This window comes from Haliaeetus albicilla, chromosome 4, assembly GCF_947461875.1.
Source record: "Haliaeetus albicilla chromosome 4, bHalAlb1.1, whole genome shotgun sequence".
Lineage (NCBI taxonomy): Eukaryota > Metazoa > Chordata > Aves > Accipitriformes > Accipitridae > Haliaeetus > Haliaeetus albicilla.
Genome location: NC_091486.1, coordinates 3,342,597 through 3,367,637, shown reverse-complemented (window position 1 = coordinate 3,367,637; position 25,041 = coordinate 3,342,597). Strand labels below are relative to the sequence as shown.

Sequence of the window (25,041 nt, the reverse complement as noted above, 5' to 3'; positions counted from 1 at the left end):
ATAATTTTATGAATAACCTATGTAAAAATGTTCATTCTTTGAAATATTTCATGCAGCTTATATACAGCAGAAACAAGTTAAAAAATTATGTCATTTCTACAATTGAAGAAGAAATTCTTATGTTTAAGTTATGCCATTTATATGTTAGATTTTAAGATTTAGAATTTCTGGAGTAATTTAGAAAACATTGGTATTCAGTTTGTTGATAAGCTGAAGCTGGTAGCTGAGGCCCATTGGTCAGACCCCAACCTTGTGGATGCTTCACAGGAGAAAGTTCAGTGTGTCTCAAACTCTGTGAGATTTGTATCGTTCTCCTTTCACAGTATGTCTGACTTTGTTGTGAGTAACCTCTGCTGCAGCTCTGTCCATTGAATACCCCAATTCTTCACCTGCTAAAATGCAGTATTTTTTTCCAGTCACATATATTCAGTATTGAGAGCTTTATGACTCTTTCTGTTTGTAAACTCACAGTGTTGTTTGTTCAACAAAGTTGTTTAACCCTTTCAACTAAGGGGAGGAGGCTTTACTAATAGCAATAATGGTAATTTTGTTGTTATGTATGATTATTTTAATCATTTTAATAATATCTGTGGACTGGATGTGCCTTGTTAGTATTCTAGATACATAAAAACATTCAGTATTAAGAACAGGTAAGCCCTGTAATGTTCAGAAGCATTAAATGTATAGTGCTTAAACACAGAAGCTGTCTAGTGCCCCAGTCTTCAAGAAAATCTAAGCATATATTCATAATTTTATAGGGATGTAATTTTCGAAGTTATACTGTTTGGGGAAGAACTTTAGCGAGTTAATCATTTTTCTTCTAAGTAGCTTGCATATGAAAAAACTGTTTGCTGAAAGGCTCTACTGGGTTGGTTAATGCAGTTTGGAACAACCAAGACTCATTGGTGCCCATTTTTACAAAACGCTGTGCCCCAATTTTGCCCATAAATTGGGAAGATTCTGATCAACTGATAACTCAGATAAATTAGTGCTACTAATAAGGTCAATGAAAGCCAAACAGCAGGTCATCACCAAGAAAGCAAAAGGGTTTGCTTATAAACTTAACTAAGATATTTTAATAATTGTAGTAAATACTGTATTTGGTATTTGCAGCCAATGTACTTTATGTGACTAATGTGCTTATACCCTGTTTGTTTGGCTGAAATTTTTCATTCACATTTTGTATCACTGGGTTTTCTGTTAGGGGAGAAGGTTTTAACAACAGCAACTGAGACCTTTACTGTAATGACAAATGGCTTTAAAAGAGATTCCAGATACGTGATCTGTAAATCAGAACAAATTCATTAGACTTTCTGTAAGATTCAGAAAGCATTGATTGGCTATGTTGCATCTATTTTAATTGCAGATTTATTTTTTAAAAAAGCAAAATCCCCAATAATTCTGAATTTGTTAAATGTGTATTTGTAATCCCTAACTGTGCCCTTACTGAGTCCTCAGGCTTTCAGGTATAATGTTTTAAAAGCCTACATTAACTCTTTTGGATATGCCTTTAACCTAATGAACTCCAGTCCATTTCACCTCTAAAAGAACTAATTAATTGACTTAAAGTCTTGCAAAGACTGTTAACTCCTTTCAGTGTCAGAGAAATTGAAACTGGCACGATCAAAGCCTCGCTAACTCTGAGCCGGTGGAGGACTGCAGGTACATTTTGGTGGTGATTCTGAAGGAAATGGCTCAGTAACAGGCAGGTGTAATGGAATAACCCAGGTTCTGGTTCAGCTGGGGGTTCACCAGTATCTGTGTACCTGTGCAAAGACTAATTTAAGAGCTCATCAACATTACTGGTGGAACCTTTTACATAACCAAGGCCATTTGCAGTATCGTAACTCTTTAAAGCCTAGACTTTTTGCCTTTGTAGTTGAAGGGTTTTAGCATGCATCAGTACAACTCAAGTTGTCTGAAGAAGTGACCTTTTTTGGTATGCATACTACTTCCGTCATAAAAATCCATATACTCATTTTTATAGAAATCTACTTGCTCTTCTGGACAGTGAACCACTGTAACGTAGTAAAAGGTATCTTTTTTTTCATCAGTTCCAGGCAGAGCCATCCTACCCTTCTTTAAAAGCAGATATTATTACAGCTTATACTACAAAGTAATTGGATAAGGGCTTACAAAGCAATCAAGAAAAGTGAAATAAAAATATTTGGCTCATTCTTTAATTTAAATAATGCAACTGTCTCAACAGATGTAACGTGGGGTGCACAAGTTCCTTAGATGAGGGGTGTAGTAAGACAAGGAGCCAGCCTCAATGGACATAGCCCCTTCTCGAGATCTAAACAGGAGACTATCTAAAGCAAAGCTGAAAGTGCATCAAGAATTTTAAGAAGCCTAAAGATCCCCAAGGTAACGAGAAGCAAGACCATGAGGAGTAATGTAGGTAAGTATGCAAAAGTTAATCAATGCATTTATTAGGCTGAGAAACTTTTGATTTTATTTTGCTAGTTTTATGCTGTGGTAATAAAGTTTGTTACAAAATGTATTTCAAGTAGTATGATACAAAAGATTTGAGCCAATATTAAAAAAAAATTAAACAGAAGAACAGCAGACACCTTCAACATTTAATGGTTCTGAATAGGAAAGTAAACAATTTAGCAATTCATATCTTTGTACAAAGATAGACAGTGCACCCATACGTGGACCTTTTTGATAACAGAACAAAGAAGAAAAAAGCATTCTTGACCTAGATTTAACAGATTGTATTGAAACAGCATATGAAGCACAGTATTTTAATGGTAAGAAAATTACCGTTTTGTGACAGTGTGATTCATATGGAGTATTAGTCATAATTGGTAGTAATATATTTTGACATAATTAAACAATAGAACTCCAGTTATCTGTATCAGAAAATATGCAGCACCATTCTTGACCTAGATTATATTGTAGTAGCTGCCTTGCCCTGAGATGAAGCCAGAACTTTACAGTAAAATGTAAAATGAAATGCTCTTATTCTTATACATTTTCATAATCAAAATATAAGGTTATACCATGTCAACAACCAGCAGATGGAGAAAAAGAACGTCCTAGGAAGCTCAAAGAACACGCTAGGAAACTGAGCTATAAATACCAGGCTAATTCCATAGCTTTAAGATTTCTCCAAAGCTTTTTTAAATCCCTCCAGAAAAGACTAAAGAGATCCCTAATCTGAAGTGCCCCAGTTGAAGAAATCTGTATGTTTTTATTTTTAAATAAAATTATGTTAATCTACAATAGACTGTTTGGACAACTTAATGAGTCAGCGTAGAGTCTGTACTATATTTGTTGCATCAAAGTAAGGTTTTTAAACACATTGGTACATTTTCATTCTTATCAGTACTTTCTTCTCCAGAAAAAATACAGAAACCTGTCTGATCACCTCTGAACCAATATGTATAGTATTCCCACAGAGTACTTGATGTTCACAACTCATTTTGAATCTCTATTTTTTAGAGAGCTGTCCCTTTCAGTAGAGAGAGCTAACAGAAGAGCAGTCTTCTTTAGTAGGATTTTATGAAAATTCGGAAGATCTTCTGATTTTTTTTTTCCTTTGCATTTGTAAATTGTACCTATGGAACCTAATGTTGCGGCTATATTTAGAAATATTTGTTTTTCTGGCTTCCATACTTAATATTCTAAATTCTTGAAAGCAGGCTTTCAGATTTCATGGCATTCCAAGGAGGATGTTATTCTCATGTTGTCATTGAATTTGGTGAATCTGGGATGTGAACAGGTTTTAAGACAAGTGTCTGTAAGAAAACCTGGACTTTGAGAAAAGTGAATTGTTGAGCATATAAGTGAAGGGATTCTTTTCTCCATTATGTTGGGTGAAAAGATGTGTACGCTTGTATTAATGAAGCACTGTGTAATGTTTCCTGTTGAAGTTAACAAAACCAGTAGCTGGGGATGTCATGAGACAGAATTATCATGTAACCATAGAGTGATACTGGTTGGAAGGGATATCTGGAGGTCACACAGAATGGCTGAGGTTGGAAGGGAGCTCTGGAGGTCATCTTGTCCAACCCCCTTGGTCAAGCAACGTCACCTACAGCAGGTTGCCCAGGATCATGTTTTTGAATATGTCCATGGATGGAGACTCCACCAGCTCTCTGGGTAACCTGTGCCAGTGCTCCGTCACCCTCACAGTAAAAAAGTGTTTCTTGATGTTCAGAGGGAACCCCCTGTGTTTCCATCTGGGCCCATTACCTCTTGTCCTGTTACTGGACACCACTGGAAAAGAGCCTGGCCCCATCTTCGTTGCACCCTTCTTTCAGGTATTCATACACATTGAGAAGATCCCCCCAGAGCTTTAATTTTCCTAATATGTGTTAACAAAACTTTCCGTGTTGCACATGTGTCTGCTGCTTGTCTTTAACTATGGGCATCAGAAGAGACTCTGGCTCCATCTTCTCTTTAACCACATGTTAGCTAGTTGAAAACAGCAGAAAGGTCTCCCCTAAACCTTCTCTTCTTGAGCTTCTCCTTCCATACGGATCTCTTCAGTCCTTAAAAACGTCTCTTAGTTTTTGTACTTATGTTTTGCTTGAAAAAGTGCATTAAGAATAATAACTTTTTCAGAAACTTCTGAGTTGCCATTGCATGTTCCCTCTGTAAGAGGAAGACAATTGGAGAGCTTGGGAAAAAAAAAAAAAGAAATCACAAATTTTCATTCCTAGACCACTGGAAATTTTTACATTGTGTAGTACCAGTGACACAAGACTCGGTACGTGTTTGCTGTCAGTGAGACCTTAGGTAGAATATATTTTGCAGTACTGGGCACTGCCTTTTAAAGAAAATTTATATTAGCCAGAAGAAGGCAAAGGAGAGCAACAAGCTAGTGACAGATTTAGAAAGCAGGACTGTTAAAGAACAGCTGAAAGGATTGCGTTTGTTTATTCTAGGAAGAAAGAGAACACTGTAGGATGGGCATAAGGTTTTAAAAAGATAAGAGGTTCTTATAAAAGCAATGGAGGCAGTTGCTCTGTAGATTTAAAAAAAAAAAAAAAGAAAAGGCAAGTTCAATTTGCCCAAAGGATAATTTAGGATAGATGTAAAGAGAAAGCAATCCAAGGTTTTTTGTTTTACCTCATACCTGACTGCAAATATGGATGAAAAACTGGGATATTTTACCTATAACTGTCATGAAATCTATGATAGGAAATTTTTAAAAATGCATAAAGAAGCAGCTTTCAAAGACGATCTTGGTAATTTTGACCTTCCGCCACTGGCAGTGGGCTGAGCGGATTGCTCTCCTGAGATCCCTCTTCAGATCCTCAGTTTCTGTAATTCCGTCAACTTAATTGTGGGATTAGGTTTGTTTTGTTTCCCTGCAAACTTTTTCTATTCCTGATAATATACTACAGTTTGAGGTATGTGGTATTTAAAGTCTTTATGTGTGGCAGTTTTCATTACAAAAAAATGAACCAAAGGACCTTTTTTCTTAAATAAAATGCTTTGAAATGCTTTGCAAAGCTCTTATTTAAAATGGAGTGAAATTCAGGTTCAGCAGCCTTTGGAAGTTTGCCACTGATTTCCTTGAATTCAGATTTCCATTGAGATGGTAGGCTGAAGCGTAACATAAGAAATAAATACGTGAAAAACAAATGTGGGAAGCTATCGTACCTGTCTGTAGCTTGAATTTATATTTCTTAGATTTTTCTGCCAAGAGTTTATGGCATTTGTTCATGACACTAATGGCTTTGTTTATGGAGTTTTTTGTGACAGAATATATTTGTGTTACTAAATGAATTTCTTTTGATCAAGCTTTAAATATGTTGTGATAAGGAGCTGACTAAATGGTTCTTTGCCTACATTTTTTCCAGTAGCTCACTTTTTGGAGCATGGTGCCAGAACATGCTAAATATCTGTGTTACATCCCTACTGTCTGCATTTCCAGAGACATTTTTTCAAGCCTTTTCAGAGAATAAAGGACTGTTTGAGTTTTAAGTTAGTACCTGGCACAACATACCGTACTTCGATTGGGATAAAGTAGTGCTTTTCCTAGGTTCGCATCTTTTTTGGAGCTTTGTTCTTAAACTCTTGGATGTACTACATCCTTAAAGGGACACGTGGTTTTAATTTCTGGGTGCCTGCGGTCTTTAGTCTCATTTTTCTTTTCTCTGCTTTGACGAGCTGGTGGAATTCTCTTATACTTGTCAAGCTTGAATGTGATTCACCCTTTTGTTTAGTTCCTCCTGAAAAGAATCAAACCTTTACTGTGCATGCAGTAAAATCAGGTTTTATAGTAGTGCATCAAGTGAGCAAAGCCATGGATAACTGGCAGGACAGAGTTGAGCATCGTTACCAGGTACCATCTTGCTCTACATTAAACCTAACGATGTCATGTTTGGAAGGCAAAACACCTCCAAGGAGAGTTTCACAACCCCTGTACTGAATTAGAGAATAGAATGCTTTTTATTATCGTAAAAACAAATGTTTCGTTTTCTAGGAGCCAGACTGCAGTCTTCACTGTTTATTGGACAATGAAATTTATCCTTATTAAGGTGTCAGTGTGAATATGTCTGATAATTGTTATATAAAAAGTCAACCCCAAAATACACAGACACTAATATTTAGGTACTTTGCTCATTTTAGTGGGCCAAAAATACCTCGGCTTTCTTAAAAGTAAATCTCTGAGTGAAGGGGATGGGACAGCCACACAGGAAAGAAGTTCTTCACTCATGAAGCACAAAATCTTATTTGAAAGTAGTGGTGTGTGTGTACAGTCGAGAACTTTATCATTTTTGTTGCCGGAATACAGATTAAACTTTAGTAGAGTAGATTTTTTAAAAAGTTGTACTTTAGTATTTTCTTAAATATTAGATGATTTTTTTCTGTGCTCATGATGTTTTATGGAAATCAAGTGTGTACAAAATATGAAGTGGAAACAGTTATTTCAGAGTTTCAAAGGAAGAATATTATTCTACGAAACCTTTCTGATTAAGTGTTTATAAATATGAAGAAATCATTAAGAATAATTTAATATTGATCTTAACGTCATAAGTGGACTGTATTGCTTACTATTGCTTATCTTCTGTTTCAACTGATTCTTTATTTTTCAGCTTGGAATGAACAAGATGAACATATCCACCTTCAATCTAATGCTTAATGAGGAAAAAGGTCAGGCTTTTTTTGTTTGTTTGTTTGTTTGTTTTCTTTTTTTTTAGTCCTGTGCCCTACTGTTAATTAGTACATTAAAAAGTACTTTTTATTTGCATTACTTATTTCACAGATCCTAAATAACAAACCAAATGTGATGTTTTAATATGAGGGCAAGAAAGTATTTTTAAATCGAACGGTATAGTCATAAAACAGCTGACTCAGACCAGTGTAAGTAGAAAAAGAAGCTATGGAAGGAAAGGTCATGTATACAAATCTTCATAGAGATTCATTTAAAAATGATTAAAATTATAATTAATGGACCTCTTGTATATCAAGAAAGAAATATTTATCATAATTTTCATGGAGTGAAAGCATTTAAAAGGATTAAAATCACCCACTTTTTCTTTTTTTTAAATATCCTTGAACTTCTGAGTCCTCTTTTAGAAAACAGAGAGAACTATCTGTCTCTTAAGTGAAACAATGGGGCCAAATTCTCCAAATACTTACACATTCAATTAGTGTATCACTGAAAGACAGTAAGTAATGATCTACTAATGCTAGCGATTCATCTATCATGTTGTACAGGTTTGTAGCATACCAGATTTCAGAGAGGCAGCCTAAGCTCTCAAACACTATTATATTTATGGCAGATAAGGCTGTAGAGTTTGCATTAAGGTGTCTGAATAGCTGATTTTTATGTTATCATTTTTTTTTAATATCTTAAGAGTATTTTCATTAGGGAAATTGCTGAGTAGAGATACATAATTCAGTAAACAATTTAAAAAATAGCACTTGGAGAAAAAATACCATGTGTCTAAAAATAGTATAGTCATGTGACTTATTACTTTGGCACAAAAGCATAATTTACAGGTTTAATTTGCAATCCTACTATGTTTCTGACATTCTCTTGCCCAGAAACTCTGTCTGAATTATTCAAATGATTTAAATATTGCTGTGTCCTGAACTTCAGGTGTCTAATACAGAGGAGGTTTATACAGTTTATGGAGACCTCCGCATTTAAGATATGGGAGTATGATTTTAATTTTTACCTTTTATTGCTTAATTTTTGATAGCACAGTGCACAGTTAATGGAGATCTAGGGCTAATGCGGTAATTGTTATGCCAGAAGCTCAGAGCCTTTCACCATATTTCCACCAATCTGATTTTTTCCTTTTTTTAACTGTTTATCTAAAATCTAATTGAGTTTTCATGTTCAGGTTTTGAATTAGTTACATTAAAATATTTTGTTTTCACAAATTTATATTTCTCTAGCAATTGGTAAGTCATTAATGTACAGCAAAGCTGTCAAGTAGAACACTTATAAATAGTTGTTACCTATTTATTTTCTGCATCTATTTATTAGATACCTTAAGAACATTCTGTATCAGATGTTCCTGAAATTCATATAATCTTCATTATTAAACCATTATAAAACTATAATAATTTCAGATTTTTGGAAGCCTGAAACATGAGAATTGTAACAAGAAGTTTGTTTATTCACATGCTTGGATCTCCTTTTGAAGTAATTTTAACTTTGGTCTGAAACTTTAAAATACTTAGAGCTAAATCATTTCATAAGAATCAGTGTGTTGCTGTTAGAGTTTTAAGTTTATGTTAATTATAACTTCCTTATCACTTTTTTGGACAAATGTGAATGTCTGCAGCGGTCACTTTCTAATGAATCTGTGTGTTATGTTAGCAAGAGCGATCCCACTGTGACAAAGCAGATTTTCCTCTATTAATATCCTCTTCTGTTGTGGCAGTTGGTTTGGAAGGTCTGAATTCTCACTCTTGTAGGCGCAGATTGCTTTTTTCTTCCACATTTTGCAGTCATCTTTTTTTCTTGATGTGGAGTCATGGTAACTTTCCCTGATAGACTCTTCTAGAGCTTTTGATGTTTCTTATAGAGCTAAGAGAATGGCAATTGGTGTAGAAAAGTTTCACTGTTATAGCCATGAAGGATACCTGAAGCCACAGAGAATTAAGATTTACTCATACTTGTTCCAAAATGCTAAATTCTGGAAAAGCATTGCATAAAAAATCAAAATACTTTAAGAATTGTGACTTTCTTATGGCAAGATGGGTTTTGGAGGAGGCAGAAATTCCTAGTCAAACAAAACTTAAAGGGGACCCAGAAAAGGTGGCCTTCCCAATTGCAGAACTGGTACATACTAGTGATGCATCATCACTGCGTGATGGAGAAAGAAGAAAAGGAACTGAAGAAAAGCTGTTCAGAAAAAGACCTCAAGTGTAATTTCTCTTTATGTTGTAGAAAACCTAGTCCTTCAAAATCCTCAGCTAGGAACATTGCTTTGCAACTCTCCTGTGCTATGGAATACTATACTTGCTATCTTGTTTTAGAGAATTAAAACAATAACCAGTTTGTGTAAGATTGTTAAAGCTTTGTGCCTGCACATTGAAACAAGACCATTAAAAAGTAAACATATGAATGGAATGGCTTTTGGCCATTAAAAAAAAAAAAAAAAAAAAGATAAAACATCCGAGTCCAGGTTTGCTTTTCCTAGATTTGTGGGTTGCTGAAGATGGACATCATATATTATACAAGTTCCACGTTTCATTATACAAGTTCCCCTAAAGTGACAAAGTGGATGTAATAACGTGTCCTCATTTCGTATTAGCATATAGGTTAGTACTATTCTATTTCATAATGTTTCCTAGGAAAGGCTTTGATAAGGGTGACATGATTCTTACCTACAGAATAACTTGGTTGATTTAAATTGCATACCAAATACCAGTCTTAATTTTTAAAAAAATCTGAGCGCTTACATTATTTTGACAGTAAAGTAGACCTGTCTCACATGCACACATTTTTGACCCATTTCCCTTGTAAAGAAAAAAATTAATGTGGTGGAAGGCCTGAAAGAGCATTATGACTCTTCTGTATTCTTCTGTGGACTCTATCGGGTGACCGCTGTATTTATTAAATTCTTATTGAGTAGACAGAGCTGAGGTTTAAAAAGAAAATCCTTTTGTTTCCTGCCATCTTTTTTGATTGCTGCATAGCTCAGTTTTGCTTTTTGTCAAAACCCTTGCAGAGATGCTGTGTGTATGCATACGTGCACATGTGTACACAAAGGAGGTTCTTGAAAGCATGTACTTTCTCCATTCTTTCACTGGAAGTGAAAACATCAGTTCCTCCTAACTCTGGGCGTTACACAGATAGATGTGTTAAAAGGTGGTCATACTTTGAGAAAGTTTCAGGTTTTGGTACTATACATACATTAAGTAAAGAACGTTAAAAGAATGGTGCTCCTTCTGAGTTCAGCCATTGCCTTGGACAACTCTAATGACACAGTTAAATCTCCTAAATTGGGGATACATTGCACCTCAGTGAACTCCAATTTTTACCTGCACTATGAACATTAGTGGGAAGGATATCGGATGGAAGGTTACAACTTCTGATTAGTAAAAGCATGCTGGTCCAAAATGCCCCAAGAGAAGAGATTCATATTTTGTGCTCTTAATGATCAGCTAGAATCCGTGAACATAAATCAGTCTTTCTGTGTGAGAATCTTTTCCTAAATAGTAGGTCTGAACGGACAGCTTTGGTCATCTAGTCCGGCAGGAAACCAAATACTATAGGGTTCTGTCCATCCACGTGCAGGTAAGCAAGGCTGGCTGAGCTGGGGCATGTCCAGTGGGCTACTGGTAAAGGTCGTTGACTGTGGGTGTAGAGACAGGTACAGTGGTCTGGACCCTTGAAGTTTTTCTGATATTTATGAGTGAATTCATCCAAATAGCTATCATTTTTTATAGAGTGGTTAAATTGGGGTCTTGCGGTCCTAAAAAGTTCTACAGCATCAAAAATAGTATAAATTAGGAATACAGAAGCCTTGTTATAGTACGTTATAACGCTGTCCTTTATACGGTTCAGAATAATTCAATACCAAAGGTAGTTGGACTGGTATAAACCCATTCGGCACTAGGGCAATTTAAAATGTATCATTTTAATTAAGTCGTTCGGTGCAGATCAATTTTCTGGTTGTTGCCATGTATTCTTAATACTCTGTGTTTACAAGTAAGATGAAGATGTCTTTCCCAAACCAAAGGCCAGAGTGTATCGTGTATACAGCTGTATTATAGTCCTGGATACCAATACAATGAGATAAGATTGAAGGAAGAAAGGTTTCCTTTATACTTCAGGCACATTTGTTTGTTGAATCACTCGCCTAAAAATAGGGCTTCATAAAGTATTCAATACCAATCTAATTAGTCAAGAGAATGCTTCTTTGCAAAATGGAAAAGCATTCCCCAAAAAGTGATGCAGCATTTGTATCTAATTAGATGATACAGGAGAATCCTAACTAATTGCTTTGATAGACTTAAACAGATTAATAATGTGCAAGCGATAACTAAATAAAAACTCATTTGAACTCTGCGTGGTTTGAAAAGAATGCTTTTTAAGAAGCGAAAACTTCCTGTTAGTTCTAAAACCTCAAGGCGGTGATTTGAGGGCATTTCTATTTCTGAATGTATTTTGTAGGTTTTTCTGTGATAGAAAGGAAAGCCTGGGAAATGAGATTGAAATTTGAATCTATAAGCAATGTTTTGAGTACGTTCCAAGTGTCTGCAAAACTTTAGACCCAAAACCTGGTAATTCTATTTGTAAGCACTGGGGTTTGTGCATCAGAGAGGCAGTCACTGATTGTGGACCTCTAAGTAGCCTTTGTGATACATGGAATCATTAGGCACACTTAAAAGTTCGTGTAAGAAAAAGTATCTTTGCAATATTAGACTATCAAAATTTGTCTTAACTGGCTTTATGTCCACTTATTAATAAAATAAATGTTACATTGGTATTACTATCATATGTGATAGATCTGAATCCAGGCCATTAGTACCTAATTTAAGTTTCTTTTTACTTTGTACCAAGTTTTCTATTTCACCACTTGAGTAAAAAATTTTTAAAGCAAACATTAACAGCTGAGTGTGCAAAGAGGCTTCCTAAAATGCAACATTTCAAAAAGTGAGACAGTTGCATTAAAAATTGAAAACATACTTTCAGCACATGAAAATTAAGGAGAAATTTTCCATGGGAGGAGGGGTTGGAGGGGGCTAAAGGGGGAAACGATTCAGTGTAGTTTTGCATAGTTCCCCAATGAAATACTTTTAAGCATATTGTAATGAAACTGGACTGCAAAACAAATCTAAACGGCATGTCTTGGCGCACAAAAAAAAGAAGTAATTGATTTAGATGTGGAAAGTTGTGTTACTCGTGGTGAGATAACATGAGTTGTCTGGAGTTGTTATGAGGTTACAAAGAAGAGGTATTTATTACATGGGTTGATGAAAATCAGGCCTCTGGATAGAATCCAGTGTCCAAAATACTTTGGATTTGGTCCAAAATCCAAATACTTTCTATCCCAATCCAAAGTACTTCAGATAGAATACTTTGATGGAGAAGGGGGAAATGGTACATCAAAAGAGACGGGATTTTTCTGCAGTTGAGTTGGAAGATTCTGGACTGGTAATAAATGCAGAGGTTTGAGTAGTCAAATGGATGCTCTGTATGTGAGAGCATTCACGGTCAGGCTGATCCCTACTGGGATTTAAATGTCTTTTTTCAGTCATGAAACAGTTTGCCAAACCTAATAGATCAGTGCCGCTGTCCCCACCAGTTGTCCCTTTAAACTTGCAGCTTCTCGTCCAGGCTGCCTTATCGTTTAAAATGTATTATAAAAGCAGCCTACACCAGCAGTAGCGTGAAAAAGAGCCAGACCCAGCCTGGTTTAAGTGACTGTCATCTTCTTTTTGACTGCTGTCTTCCATAGCTCTGTTTTCTTTGTTTGGCTGATAAACAGTTATTGGGAAAATGCAAAGGGTGTCTGTCCTTCGTTGAACCAGATTTGAGAGGTTTAACTCTTCTTGGAGAGACCTGTTCTACAATTAACTTTTCTATGGTGTTATGCAGTTAAATAAAATAACACATAGCAGCTCTGCATTTGCGGTTTAGTGAAGGATTTCTGTACCAAAACATGAATGGCAACCTCTTGCTTTTGCCATTCATGCCTAATAGAAATGCACAACGGTTACAATATGTACTGGGTATTTTATTGCCTGCAGTTTGTGGGAATCCACACAGAACTGTGCTGGGGTTTAGTGGAAAAAATCTCACTTCCATGAGCATTTCCCTATAAAACATGGCTAGTTACACACTGATTAGCTGTGTACTTCTACATGGCTAGTTACACACTGATTAGCCATGTACTAAGAAGCTTCCAGGGAGCCTTAGCCCTCTTTTCTGTAATTCATTGCACACAGGCACATTGGTGTGTCCTCACAGACCCCAACTTGCATATAAGTACAGTAAATTACAAGACAAAAGGTCAAACTTTGATGATGTGAGTAGTATCGTTCACTGTTTTCTGCTTCGGGTCAGTGTGGTGTTTGAAGTATTTTTGTACCTGGGGAAGAATGGAAAACGGATCATCATACCTGTGCTCTGATTCATTTTTATTTTTTACATCACTCAAATCCTTGTGTTAGTTTACAGTTCTTTAGTCTCTAGTACTTCTCAAGAAAAAGTCATACAAACAATAAACTTTGACTGAAGTTATATGACTGAAGCAGCCATTTTATTCCAATTCACTGTACTGAGTAAAAATATTTAAATATTTTCCACAGACAAAGCAGTTAAGTGAATTCTTTTGCCTCTTTTAGTACTATTTCAAGCTATGTGCAGTGCTGAAAAATGGTTTATCTGGGTAGATGATGATAAGTATTACGGTGGTGATGGAATGGGATGTTAGCTGAGGCAGAGCATTGCAGAACCGGTAGAAATATAAAGTTACTTCAAAGTGTCTCTTGCTGCTTGTGCAAAAAAGAAATTGATGGCTATTATTTTCTCATAATGGATCCAATGCAATCGCCCTAAATAGCAACATGAGCCACAGCAAGACTGGGCTAAGAGACGAGCAACCTTCTCTGCACTGTCTGCTTCCAGTATTTTAAAAATGTATTTTCTGATTCTGATTTTACTGTGTTACAGAAAGTTAATTCTCATTAAAAATAATAGGGGAATTATTTACCTATTTTAGCTTTACATGGGACCTGTAATAAAAATGCAGCATTCAGTAATAATGCTGAAACTTGGAGGTAAATTGTGCCTTGGTTCTGATGAAACATCGTCTGCTACCTTCTTAATCAGGATAAAACCAATCAAACACCAAAACTTCTAAACTGAAAACCTGAGAGAGTCCTGAACTGTTGCCAAGTGCTCTCCAAATCCTACTTCTGTGTACCAGATTTAGAGATTAAAGGATAGATTGTTTTTATATGAGAGATGGCAAGGTGTTTCATGTGACATTCACTCTAACCTTCGCTAGCTGGTTCTCAGTCACCTCTCCACTGTCAGCGACCAGGATCTCTTCATGGTCTCCCGTCCCTTCCCTGGTTTTGGCCGGCCAAGGATTGCGTCCTGTTGGAGTGATCCAGAGCATAGGAAGGTTGAAACAGTGCCAGGCTATTCTAGAAGGCTTCATCCTGCAGAAAATCATACTCTTTACTCCGAAAATAGCACTCTATTCTTTAGATTTCAGCACCTTAGTCAAGAGGGTGGTATGTCCAGCCGGCTCCTTTCTAGTCCAAATCCTTCTTGTAAATACCACAGCTATTTTTTTTCTTTACATAGCATTTTGAACTTTACGTTTATAAGTAGCACATCTAAAGAGAATGTACTTAATGGAATATTTTTGAGGACTATACTTATGCCTCTGTAGCCTTCCTTTAGCGGTCTTGAAGGAAGGAGCTGTTACTCTTAAATCTAGATGTAATGTGTAGTCGGTATTCTTGTTGCAGAAATGTTGTAGGATCCTATGTCTTTATGTTCCATCTCTATCTCAAAAACCCTTTTCTTATTAAAATCAGTCAGGTCTATAGTAACATTTACTATGTTTTAAAATGTTAGCATAACATTAGTATTAGGAATAAGGCAGAATTGACATGCAATTCCAAATAAAACCTGTTAGCGTTGTTACTACAATAGTCTTCAATGCTGTCTTACATTTGAGTTCTAGGATTGTTGTTTTTTCTGACGTATTTACTATTTGAATAACGTATTCCATGTTTGTCTCACCTTAATAAAATGTACCGTCTCAAGAGCTAAGTCTCACCTCGTCAACTTGAAAGACGATTTTGAGGGAATAACACAGTTCACGTCATTCTGAACTTCTTTCAAGAAGATTTGCTCATACAGTATAATCATATGGAGGGGGGATTTTTACTTACGATATTCAAATTGTTTTATAGATATTCTGAGATCAGTGGATTGATGCTGTCTTTTCCCTTTTTTTTACACAATTTTTTTGTAAGGTGATTAATTTAGTCTAAATGCAGGGTTATTCCATTTTTATGGATATTATCAACCTTAGAAATAGCTTCCTTCACATTAAATTCATTCAGTTTTATAAACAATTTTTAAAGGGCATTAACTGAGCTAGTCATCTGTTGATAATTCTGAACAGAAGCATATGTGAAACTATTTAGTTAAAAGATACATCCCTTAATTCCCCCAAACTGTACGTTAACTATTTAATAACAGTTGCAGACTTGTAGCTTTTAAGATGCAGCTCTCTTGCATCCGCATATAAATAGAATATGCTAGCAGAATTATATTTACCCTAAGCCTTATTTTGATGGTTCCATTGACATTTAGAATTTTGATTCTAAGCTCTTTAAATGGATGCAGCTGTATACATCTTCACAAGTTACTGAACTGGGCTGAAAGACTTCAGAAAATGGCTCATGTGTTTTCTGTATCTGTTTTTTCAGGCTGTTTTATTGGCGCCAGGGAGTCATGAAAGAAACTCAAGAAGACAACTTGGATAATGAACGGAAGATAAAAAGAAAACAAAAAGAATGTGGCATATAAAGGGTATAATACCTGGAGGTATTAGATCTGACTCATATTTATAAAAATGAGACGAGCTTTCACAAAATACAAGTTATCTTAGACAGTCATCAAGCTTGGAGCCATGCTGTTGAACTAGAAATTCTCCTTTTCCCCATTCTCCTTTCTGACAGGTAACAAAGGATTGGTGAATTATGATTTTCCCAAGTTGGAAGCACTAATTTTTATCTATATAGTTCATCCTTATGAATATATAAGGAGTTAAACATTGCATATTTAATGTGGATTATAATGGGAAACTGACTCATTAACAAAAATGGCCACTTATAAGGACTTGGTTTCAAACTGAGCTGGAGCCTCCCAATGCACTTTGTACAGTTTGGGGAAAGGTGTACTGAATGGCCTTCTTTGGGAGGCCATGATGACATGTAGTAAAAGGATATCATCTTACTGTTGATATCTTTGAAGACTCGTAAACAGAAACAGAAAAATGAATGGTGGAAAGGAGTGTGACGGAGGGGACACGGATGGAGGGCCACCAGCAGTGCAAGTTCCCGTTGGTTGGCAGCGACGGGTGGACCAAAGCGGAGTGCTCTATATCAGGTAAGGTTACCTGAGGTGGTTACTCATTCTGTTTTCGTTGTAGTTTTGCCAGAAAGTGTGGTAAATTAGTGACTCAGCTAAGCTTTTGTACTCAAAAAATTCAAGGGCTTGTTCCTATGGAAGTATGAGGTCATTTTTTCTGCTGATAATAGTGGACTCCACTTATGTCAGTTGTGCCATTTGCATGCCCTTAACGTACTCTCAAATCTAATATTGCTTGGTCTTGAATATTTGATAATCCTTACTATACATTTTGCTTTAGGCATGAATGGTTCTTTATTACTTATTATTGTCATATGGATTTTAAGGCTGAGCAGTAGCAGATTTAACCTTACTTAATATCTTTATTATTCAAACCTTTTACAATGAAACTAACCAGAGGTTTAGTTATATGACACATCTGAGATGATGAGAAATCTCTGCTGTCTTTTGCCTGCTCCCACATGCATAGGCATTGCCTTTTCCTTGCACCAGCACGGGCTTTCTAGAAGAGCCTTTGCTGGTAAAATTCAAAGTGATCAGGCATGCAAACAGTTCATGGCAGGTAAGGTAGAGCGGGACTTTCTTCTTCCGTCAGCAACAAGCCTTCAGCTCAGTTCATGCAGTGCCATGCAACTTTATCCTGACATTCTGGAGCTCTTCTTCCCTAGGTCTTTTCTGGGTTTATGTTCCAGGTCTCCATTATACTTTTGTGTTTTACTTACTCTTTTTTGAAAGGAAATTTAAGCAGTGTGATTACTTAGTAGCTGCTGAAAACTTGCGTTTTCATATGCCGTGGGAAGGGTCTGTGTTTCAGTATCACTGACGTTCTCTGGCAAGATTTACTTCTATGGATTCCCCACGTTTCTCACGTAGAAAAAACAGGAACACAAGCCTAAATCCAAAGTTTGAGGTGTTTTATTTGTTTGTTAGCTTATTGGATTTTTTTGCTTCACCCTGTAACAGTCACAAAGAAATGCATTGAAATTACTATTAAATGAATGTGTTCAGACAAACAGACTATAAATTAGATGTTATTGGAAAAAAGATCAAAGTTAGCTTTAACAAAATATGGGTACATCAGGTTTACATCATAGAAGTCTAAATGATTATCAGTCTGTTATTTGCTTAATCTTATTCCACTATTCCGTGATTAAAATAACCACTTCTTCACAACATTTTATGTATTACCAATACAAAATCCTTTAATGAGTCAAAGCATACTCCAGTTTTACACTAAACTACCGTAAAAGATCAAATGCATTCCAGGATTTCTTGTTTATATTCTCAATTAGCAGAATCAAACAAAATCCATGTCAGTGATACGCATGTCAAAGATAAATCGCCTTCCCCTTGTTTTTCTCATTACAGCTGTAATTTACTGGGCCTCTGCCTAAGTTAAAAATCAATGTGAAAGAAAAAATTGTGGGTTGGGGTTTTTTTCTTATCATCTCTATATCCAGGCATCAGGACATATAATGCTTTGGTATTCTTATATACCTGATGATCCTACCTGCTTCTGAACTTCATTTTCCACAGCTATAAGAAGCAGGCCACGAAGCTTGTGCTGCCTCTTCAAGCCTGAGTCTTACATGTTTATAAGCTAGTAAATGTTGGTATAATTCTGACAGTTACTTTCTTTTCTATCTTCTTCATATATATAGTTCTCTTTGTTCAGGGGGACTTTCTTGACCCTATTAATCAAGTTTACCAGTTGCCTTTTTCAGCTTAGGGAAGCTTTTATTATTTCTGCCCTCTTCCCAAGTTTTGCCCACGTATTTTTTTTCTCTTTAATCCAATGGTTAATTTTCTTGTTGCCTTCTGTAAGCCATTCTGATTAAGGAAAGGCACTTAGTATGGTCCACAGCTCTTACATTCTTATTTGGTGAAAGGTACAGAGTAGGACGCGTTGGTTGGAAAGGATGGAAGTCAAATAATCCAAGTTCCTGCTTGATGTGGAGTGTCTGCAGCACTCGGTCAGGTCAGCCCTTGGTTTCACCAGCTGCATCTTCAAGGACTGAGTTTCTACCACCTCTCCGGGTAACCTGCTCTAGTGCTGCACTGCCCTTCTGAAGGAACAACTGCCCTGAAAATATGCACAGCCTTTATTGAGAGAGTGAAAGGTCAAACAATATTGACTCAAAAGCTATCCAAGGGAAAATTAGTGTATATATTAAGATCTGACACGATTTAACTAGAATAGATGATCCCAGCTGAATAGGACTCATTCTATTTGTGCTTCCTTACAAAGCACGTGTGCTATTCCATCAACTGTCAACAGTTGTTTTGGATTAAATCCATTAATTAACTAGTTTTATTACCTGGTAAAAGCACTGAGTTGAGTCTCAGTGCTTTTCTTAGTAAAACAGTACTGCTGCCTTAAAGCAGGATCTAAATCTCTCCTTCGGCTTACTGTTCGTGAATAGTCATTGGTGGAATAAACTGAGAAAAGCTCTTTAATAACAGGAACACATTTCACAACTGACAGTAACAGATCCTAATATATTTTATAGTTTCCTATTTCTTGTTTCTTTGGGAGGCCTAAAACTTCTGGATGACCTCAGAGCTGAAAAAAAACGGTAGTTTCGTACAAAGGAAGCTGTGGATTATCCTTTGCAGTATAGGAGCATGAGGAAATTTATGCACACAAAGATACTTTGCAATTACATAGGTCTTCCCAGGAACAAGGCAGAAACAGAAAAATTGGGCCTTTTTTAAATGTTGTTTTTCCTTGTGAACAAATAACCATGCATATAAGTGCAGAAGGGTTGCTGAATCCCACATGCCACAGATTCAGTGGACTGCTCTGTGCACTGCTGGTAAGCACGAGGATCCAGACCTTCCTTTACACCCACGGATCGTCGGTGCAGTACGTGTGTGCCTTACAGGTCTGTTGTTTCCAGGCTCCAGTATCTCCTTGTGCCTGAACGGGATATGTGTGCCCAGGCAAACTGCACGCCAAGGAAGGTTATTTGAAATTGCTCTATTCTAGAAATAGGGGGAAAAAATGAACTCAAATGGTATAGCTTTACTCTTGCTGCGCAGTGGGCCTTTTTTACCAGTGCAAATAAAATGGCATCCTGACTCCAGAGCATATTCCCAGGGATGCCGTTTAACCTGAGTTTTTAAGCGTCACAGAAAGTGTCTGTAGAGATTTTTGCATGTAGATGGGATAGTGTAGAGCAAATGCCAATGTGAGTTTCTCCCGTGGGAAGCTGTTACATCTTCAAGTCAGGACGTCGCCTGGGGTGAGCAGTCCCTCCTGTGTGTGTAATCAGGACAGGTTGGGAAAGCCCAAAGCGATCAGCCAGCGCTGGAGATGCGGAGCCAAAGTAGAGAACAAATGATACTCACTGAGTTAAAATGCGATAACGGTAGCACCGTGGTTTAACCAGTCTAAAGGTGAAGTTAAAATAAATAAAAATAAAGAGTAATTTCTCCATTCTCCCCAAGTATTTCAATTTAAGATGGGGAAGGTTTTCTGACCTATCTATCACTTCATACCCGTACTGTTACTTTTAGATTGCTCTTTTACCTTGCTTACTCTCAGAACTGTCACTGTTTCACATGCGCGATCTGGGCGGTTCTCTCTAAAATAATTATTTCAGGGCAAGTCTGGCAAATAAATAACTTATTTAAATAGCATAACTTTAAATGTCACTTGCAGATGTTGCTTTATGTGTGACTTAGTTCCTGTGCAGAATTAAGTGTTTATACATCAGGTTTTAAGTACGAAAGTTCATCATAGTTTGGTATTTTGACTCTTGACTGTTTTCATGATCCAAACTATTCCACTTAAGGGGGTTTTTTTTGTTGTTAGAATAAGGGCTGTTTACAGCTGCCATTAAGAACCAGTGTTTTACCCAGTCCTCATAAATTATAGTATTCTTTCCCTGATAAACAGTTTAGATGGCTAAGTAATAAAGAGCAACCTGGAAGTTAGAAGCTTGTGACATGAGAACTTTTTTCATCTTATGAATTAGTGATTTTGCCGTAACAGAATTTCCAATGTCCTATTTTTGGATATGGAGATAATGATTTTTCTGGTGGGAGTTAGAGAAACCCAAGTGCAGTTTATCAGAAACTCACTGGACTGGCTTCTTGGTATAATATTTCTCACTTTCAGTGAGAGAGTTGAAATTTTAGCTGAACGAAACCAAACTGTTTATGCAACTAAGAGACCCCACTACAACAGTTTTGTTACTGTGCCCCCTTTTCTGTATGGGTTTTCTCATACTTCTTGAAACACACTTTTGTGGGTTTTCTTTTTAAGTTAGGTCCCAGGTCTAAAAAGTACAGATGGCTGTCATGCCTGCATGGAACTGCAGTGATGTGGTGGAGGGGGAGAAGGTCCATGGGACTGCACTCTGCTTGTGTGTTACACTTTATAGGAGAGAGAAGGGAGAAAAATAATCTTAGTGTAGTTAGGCAGTAGTTAAGACTTTAAAGCAGGACTGTAATGTGAATAGTAAATATCAATAATCTCAGTTCCTTCTTTTCTCTGCATTTGCTATGTTTGTTTTTCTATAGTAAAATCTTCCTTTAAAATGGGGGTTGGGGGGCTGGTTTTGGTAAGTATCAACTCAGTTCTTGACTAAAAGGAAGAAGTACTATGGAACAAAATACGAAATCTTAGCTGTGTTATTTTAAACACTCTCTGTGTGAGCTGTTAGAATGGTAGATAGAAATCATGACCTATCAAATAGCTTGTATTCATCATTTCTGTTCCTTTACAGTCCCAGTGGGTCTTTATTATCCTGCTTGGAGCAGGTGAAGACTTACTTGCTGACTGATGGAACATGCAAGTGTGGCCTAGAATGTCCTCTTGTTCTTCCCAAGGTAAAGAAAAGCATCATTTTGGATCGCTGTGCTATAATCCTCATGAGCTAAGTATGTCAGCTGATGTGCTATGCTGTGACTCAATCTCTGTTTAGATCATGTATATAAAATGACATAAGTGGTATACACCCAAAGATCTACCATAACATACAAAACCAATCTCAGCTCTGCCTTCTCCCCTCATGGAAAACACCTGACTCGGTTTTTATGGTGTTTGAACATTCTCCTGTTAAACTGGAAACGTACCATTGACAATGTCGTGTTAACATGTGAGAATCAGAGCAAGACACTGACTTACGTGATAGATTCAGTATCAGCTTCACAATTTTATTGTCTATGCACAAATTGTAAACTTTTCTTCATCACAGGGCAATCTCAAACACATGTGGTCCTTTCTCCTTTTTTTCTCTGTACGCTTTATACTGAGGAGTGTTGAAGTTCTGTTGCTAGATGACAACTTCTGTGACTCTGTTTACTTATTATAAATATATTCACTTTTTATTTATAATTTTCAAACGTACTGTAAAGGTATCTCTTGGGCAATGTAGGAGCAGTCAGATAGCTGAGAGGAACAGAGGCAAATTTAATTCTGTGTAAAATTTCTGGTTTAGGTATATTTGGTGAGTTTGCTGCCTATAATCATTATTTTAAATGTTGGCCTTTTTACTCTTAGGTCTTTAATTTTGATCCTGGAGCTGCTGTGAAGCAGAGAACTGCTGAAGATGTTAAAGCGGACGAAGATGTCACCAAACTATGCATACATAAAAGGAAAATTATTGCTGTGGCTACACTTCATAAAAGCATGGAAGCACCACATCCTTCACTAGTTCTAACTAGTCCTGGTGGTGGAACAAGTGAGTAAAATCCTGCAGAATCATTTAATGACCTAATTTTAAATATATATAATTACTATGCAAAAACACCCCCAAAAGTCTAATGTGTCTATGAGTGCAATAGTAAACAGATTCAAGGAAGAAATGGAGGTAGTAGTTAGAGAGATGTAGGTAGATAGAAAATTAGTCTAAAAAGCAGGTCATCGCAGACTAAGAGCATGATTTTCTTGGAAAAGATATCAGATTGTTCTAGACAAAGAAAATACATTAGCTCTCATCTTTTGGAACTGTAGTAATATGTCTGATATTCTGTCACATGGGAAATTAGGGAAGCAGAATAAAGTGATTATAAAGGGATTAGAATGTGGCTAAGGACTTGGCTAAATGGGAAATTGTATTGCAAGGCAGAATATACAGCAAGAGAAGATCTCCACTGTAATTTCTCAAGGATTATTTTGGGGGACCAACCTGGATTAGCATTTTAATTATCCATATCAACAAAAAGATGAGGTGGTTTGTTGATGGATGGAATTGACAAGTATTATCGAAACGAGAGAAGATCAAAACATGTTGAAAAACTGGGGGATCATTGAGACCTGGAGTGAAAGAAAAGGTATAGCAACAAATCCTGTTAATTGTAAGGTTATTCACCTGGGGACTAGTGAAAAAAGCTATTAGCTGTAAATTATTGAGAAAGAAGCCCTAGATATAGTAGCTGATCAAAGATGCCTGTGAGCAGTACCAGATGGCAGCATGGTGCAGATCAATGTGACTCAAAGAGAGAGAAGTACAAATGCCGTTGTATGCTTACTGCCTTTCCACGCCCCTGTTCTCGCTAGCGGCGCTCAAGCTGAAATAGAGCAGAGGCTTTTCTCTTAGTGAACTGCAAAACCTGTTTTATGAAAGTCATCTAGAAGACTTTAGCTTGTTCATCCTGGCAAAGTGGTGGCTGAAAGGAGATACGATTGCCATCAATAAAGGCATCAGGAGAATCAGCACCAGAAAATACAGCTACTGAAGGACAAAGTTAGCACTGAAAGAAGCAGCTACAAAAACACAAGTTGCGTAGAAACTTAAACTGAAAATTAAGTGCTTTCTAAGGATTACAAGAAAAGGTTTCAAAGCAGTCTTACAAATCCAGATCGTTAGGACACAGGAGTGAAGTTACTGTTAAGACAGAGCTCAGTAAGTTTATGGTCATTTACTGTGATGCGTGCAACTTCTGGGAAATGGCCCTTGATAATCTGAGAGATCTTTTGCACCTCTGCATTGCTGTAATAATAGCTGGGTGATTGCTAACCGCTCTGCAACCTGACTTCAAACTGGAAAATTTTAAGGATATAAAAATAAATAATAAATTTCAGATAGGTAGGCAGTGCTAAGATACCAGCGCTGTTCATAGTGCTGACGTGCTCTTCCATTTTCAAATTGCTATTTATGATTTTAAAGCTTTGTTTAAATTGATTTTTTTGCAATGTAATTTATGCTTTTAAACTGAACAGTGCAATTTCCCAAATTACTATGCATTTTCCTTATTAATTTTTTTTTAGTAGTAGTAGTAGTACTTAAATTACATTTTTGTTTTCAAAAACTTAGCAAAATGAAGGACATAAAACCAGCTAAATATTAAAGACACAAGTCACATTTATGTGGTCTTACCTTCTCTGTTGATCAGAATTTTGTGCACTAAGCAAAGAAGAAAATTTCCCAATAAATTCCTTTTGTAAAGGAAATGTCTTTTCATTTATGCACACTTACATTTGACCATTTGCTTAGGTCCAGCATTCAAGGTGAGGGGTCTCGTACATGCTTTGTTTTGCAATTCAGTCTTGAGATTTGTCCCTTAAATGAGACTTTGGTTGTATTTTGGGAAAGGTAATATGTTTGTTTCTGTCATGATGTAGCTGGTTGAGCAAATAGGATGAAGGCAGGATTGTCAGTGCCATCTGTCTCCTATGGCCAGGCTGAAGGAAAGAAGGGAATTGGGTTCTTGTGAGTAGAGGAATTTAAAGGCACCTCTGAGTTCATTTGAACATGAAGTCTTTAGCTCATTATTCGAGTTTAAGTTTGCATATTCAGAGGCTGCATGCCAAGCAGTCCAAGATGAATTACAAATTCCCAGAGCAGCAAAACTGGCAGAAAGTCCGCCAGACTTGGAGCTGCTTGTGATGGGATTCTTAAAGTAAGACATTGAAAAAAAATCTTTTAAAATAAAACTGATATTAGTGAGCAGAAAAGGAAAGTGGTCTTGTGGTTGTAGGAAGGTCTGGTCTCAAAACTGGGATTTGCGGGAAATTGTTCCACTGTAGACGGGTTCCCGTGTCTGCATATGCAAATATCCCCAAGGCCTTTATCCTGAAAACAAACATATAAGGTAGAGCCCGTTCTTAAATTTAGCATCTTCGCCCCAAGCAAAGCTTGTTGCAGCAGCTGTAGGAAAAGCCTTAATTCAGTAAAGTAATACAGGACATGATACGTCCTCACCTTTTTAGCAAAGCAGTTCCCAGGAGCAGATGAACTCAGAGGACTGGAACTCGGTGCCCTTGGTGCCAGCAAGGGATGCAGAGCAGCCACAGAAGCTGCACCCTCCCTTGCACAGCCATGGTCTCTTAGGTCTCTGCAATTAAGTGCTTGGCTGAATAGAAATCTGAGCCAAAGTCATATGGCACAGCTCCCCATTCATCCTGATCAGGGACAGCATTTGGAGCAGGACCCTTTTCTCCGCAGGGTATAGAGAAATTTAGTCTAAACCCATGTTGGGCTTTGTTCCTCCTGTACTCAATAGATGGTGCCAGAGGCTCCTTTTCCCTGCAACAGTGA

General features: G+C 36.9%; 1 protein-coding gene across 7 annotated transcripts in view; it reads left to right on the top strand.

Annotated features, from left to right (window-relative positions):
- MBD5 (methyl-CpG binding domain protein 5) overlaps positions 1-25,041 on the top strand; it is a 146,660-nt gene that overhangs the window by 84,037 nt on the left and 37,582 nt on the right. For 3 of the 7 annotated variants that reach the window (XM_069780733.1, XM_069780732.1, XM_069780734.1), the window contains exons 4-8: positions 2,210-2,401; positions 7,059-7,116; positions 15,889-16,570; positions 21,286-21,388; positions 22,062-22,242. In XM_069780733.1, coding sequence (XP_069636834.1) covers positions 16,458-16,570; positions 21,286-21,388; positions 22,062-22,242 — 397 coding nt within the window. In that variant the 5' untranslated portion in view covers positions 2,210-2,401; positions 7,059-7,116; positions 15,889-16,457. The remainder of the gene's footprint in view (positions 1-2,209; positions 2,402-7,058; positions 7,117-15,888; positions 16,571-21,285; positions 21,389-22,061; positions 22,243-25,041) is intronic. The other 4 variants (XM_069780731.1, XM_069780729.1, XM_069780730.1 and 1 more) reach the window with 4 other exon arrangements.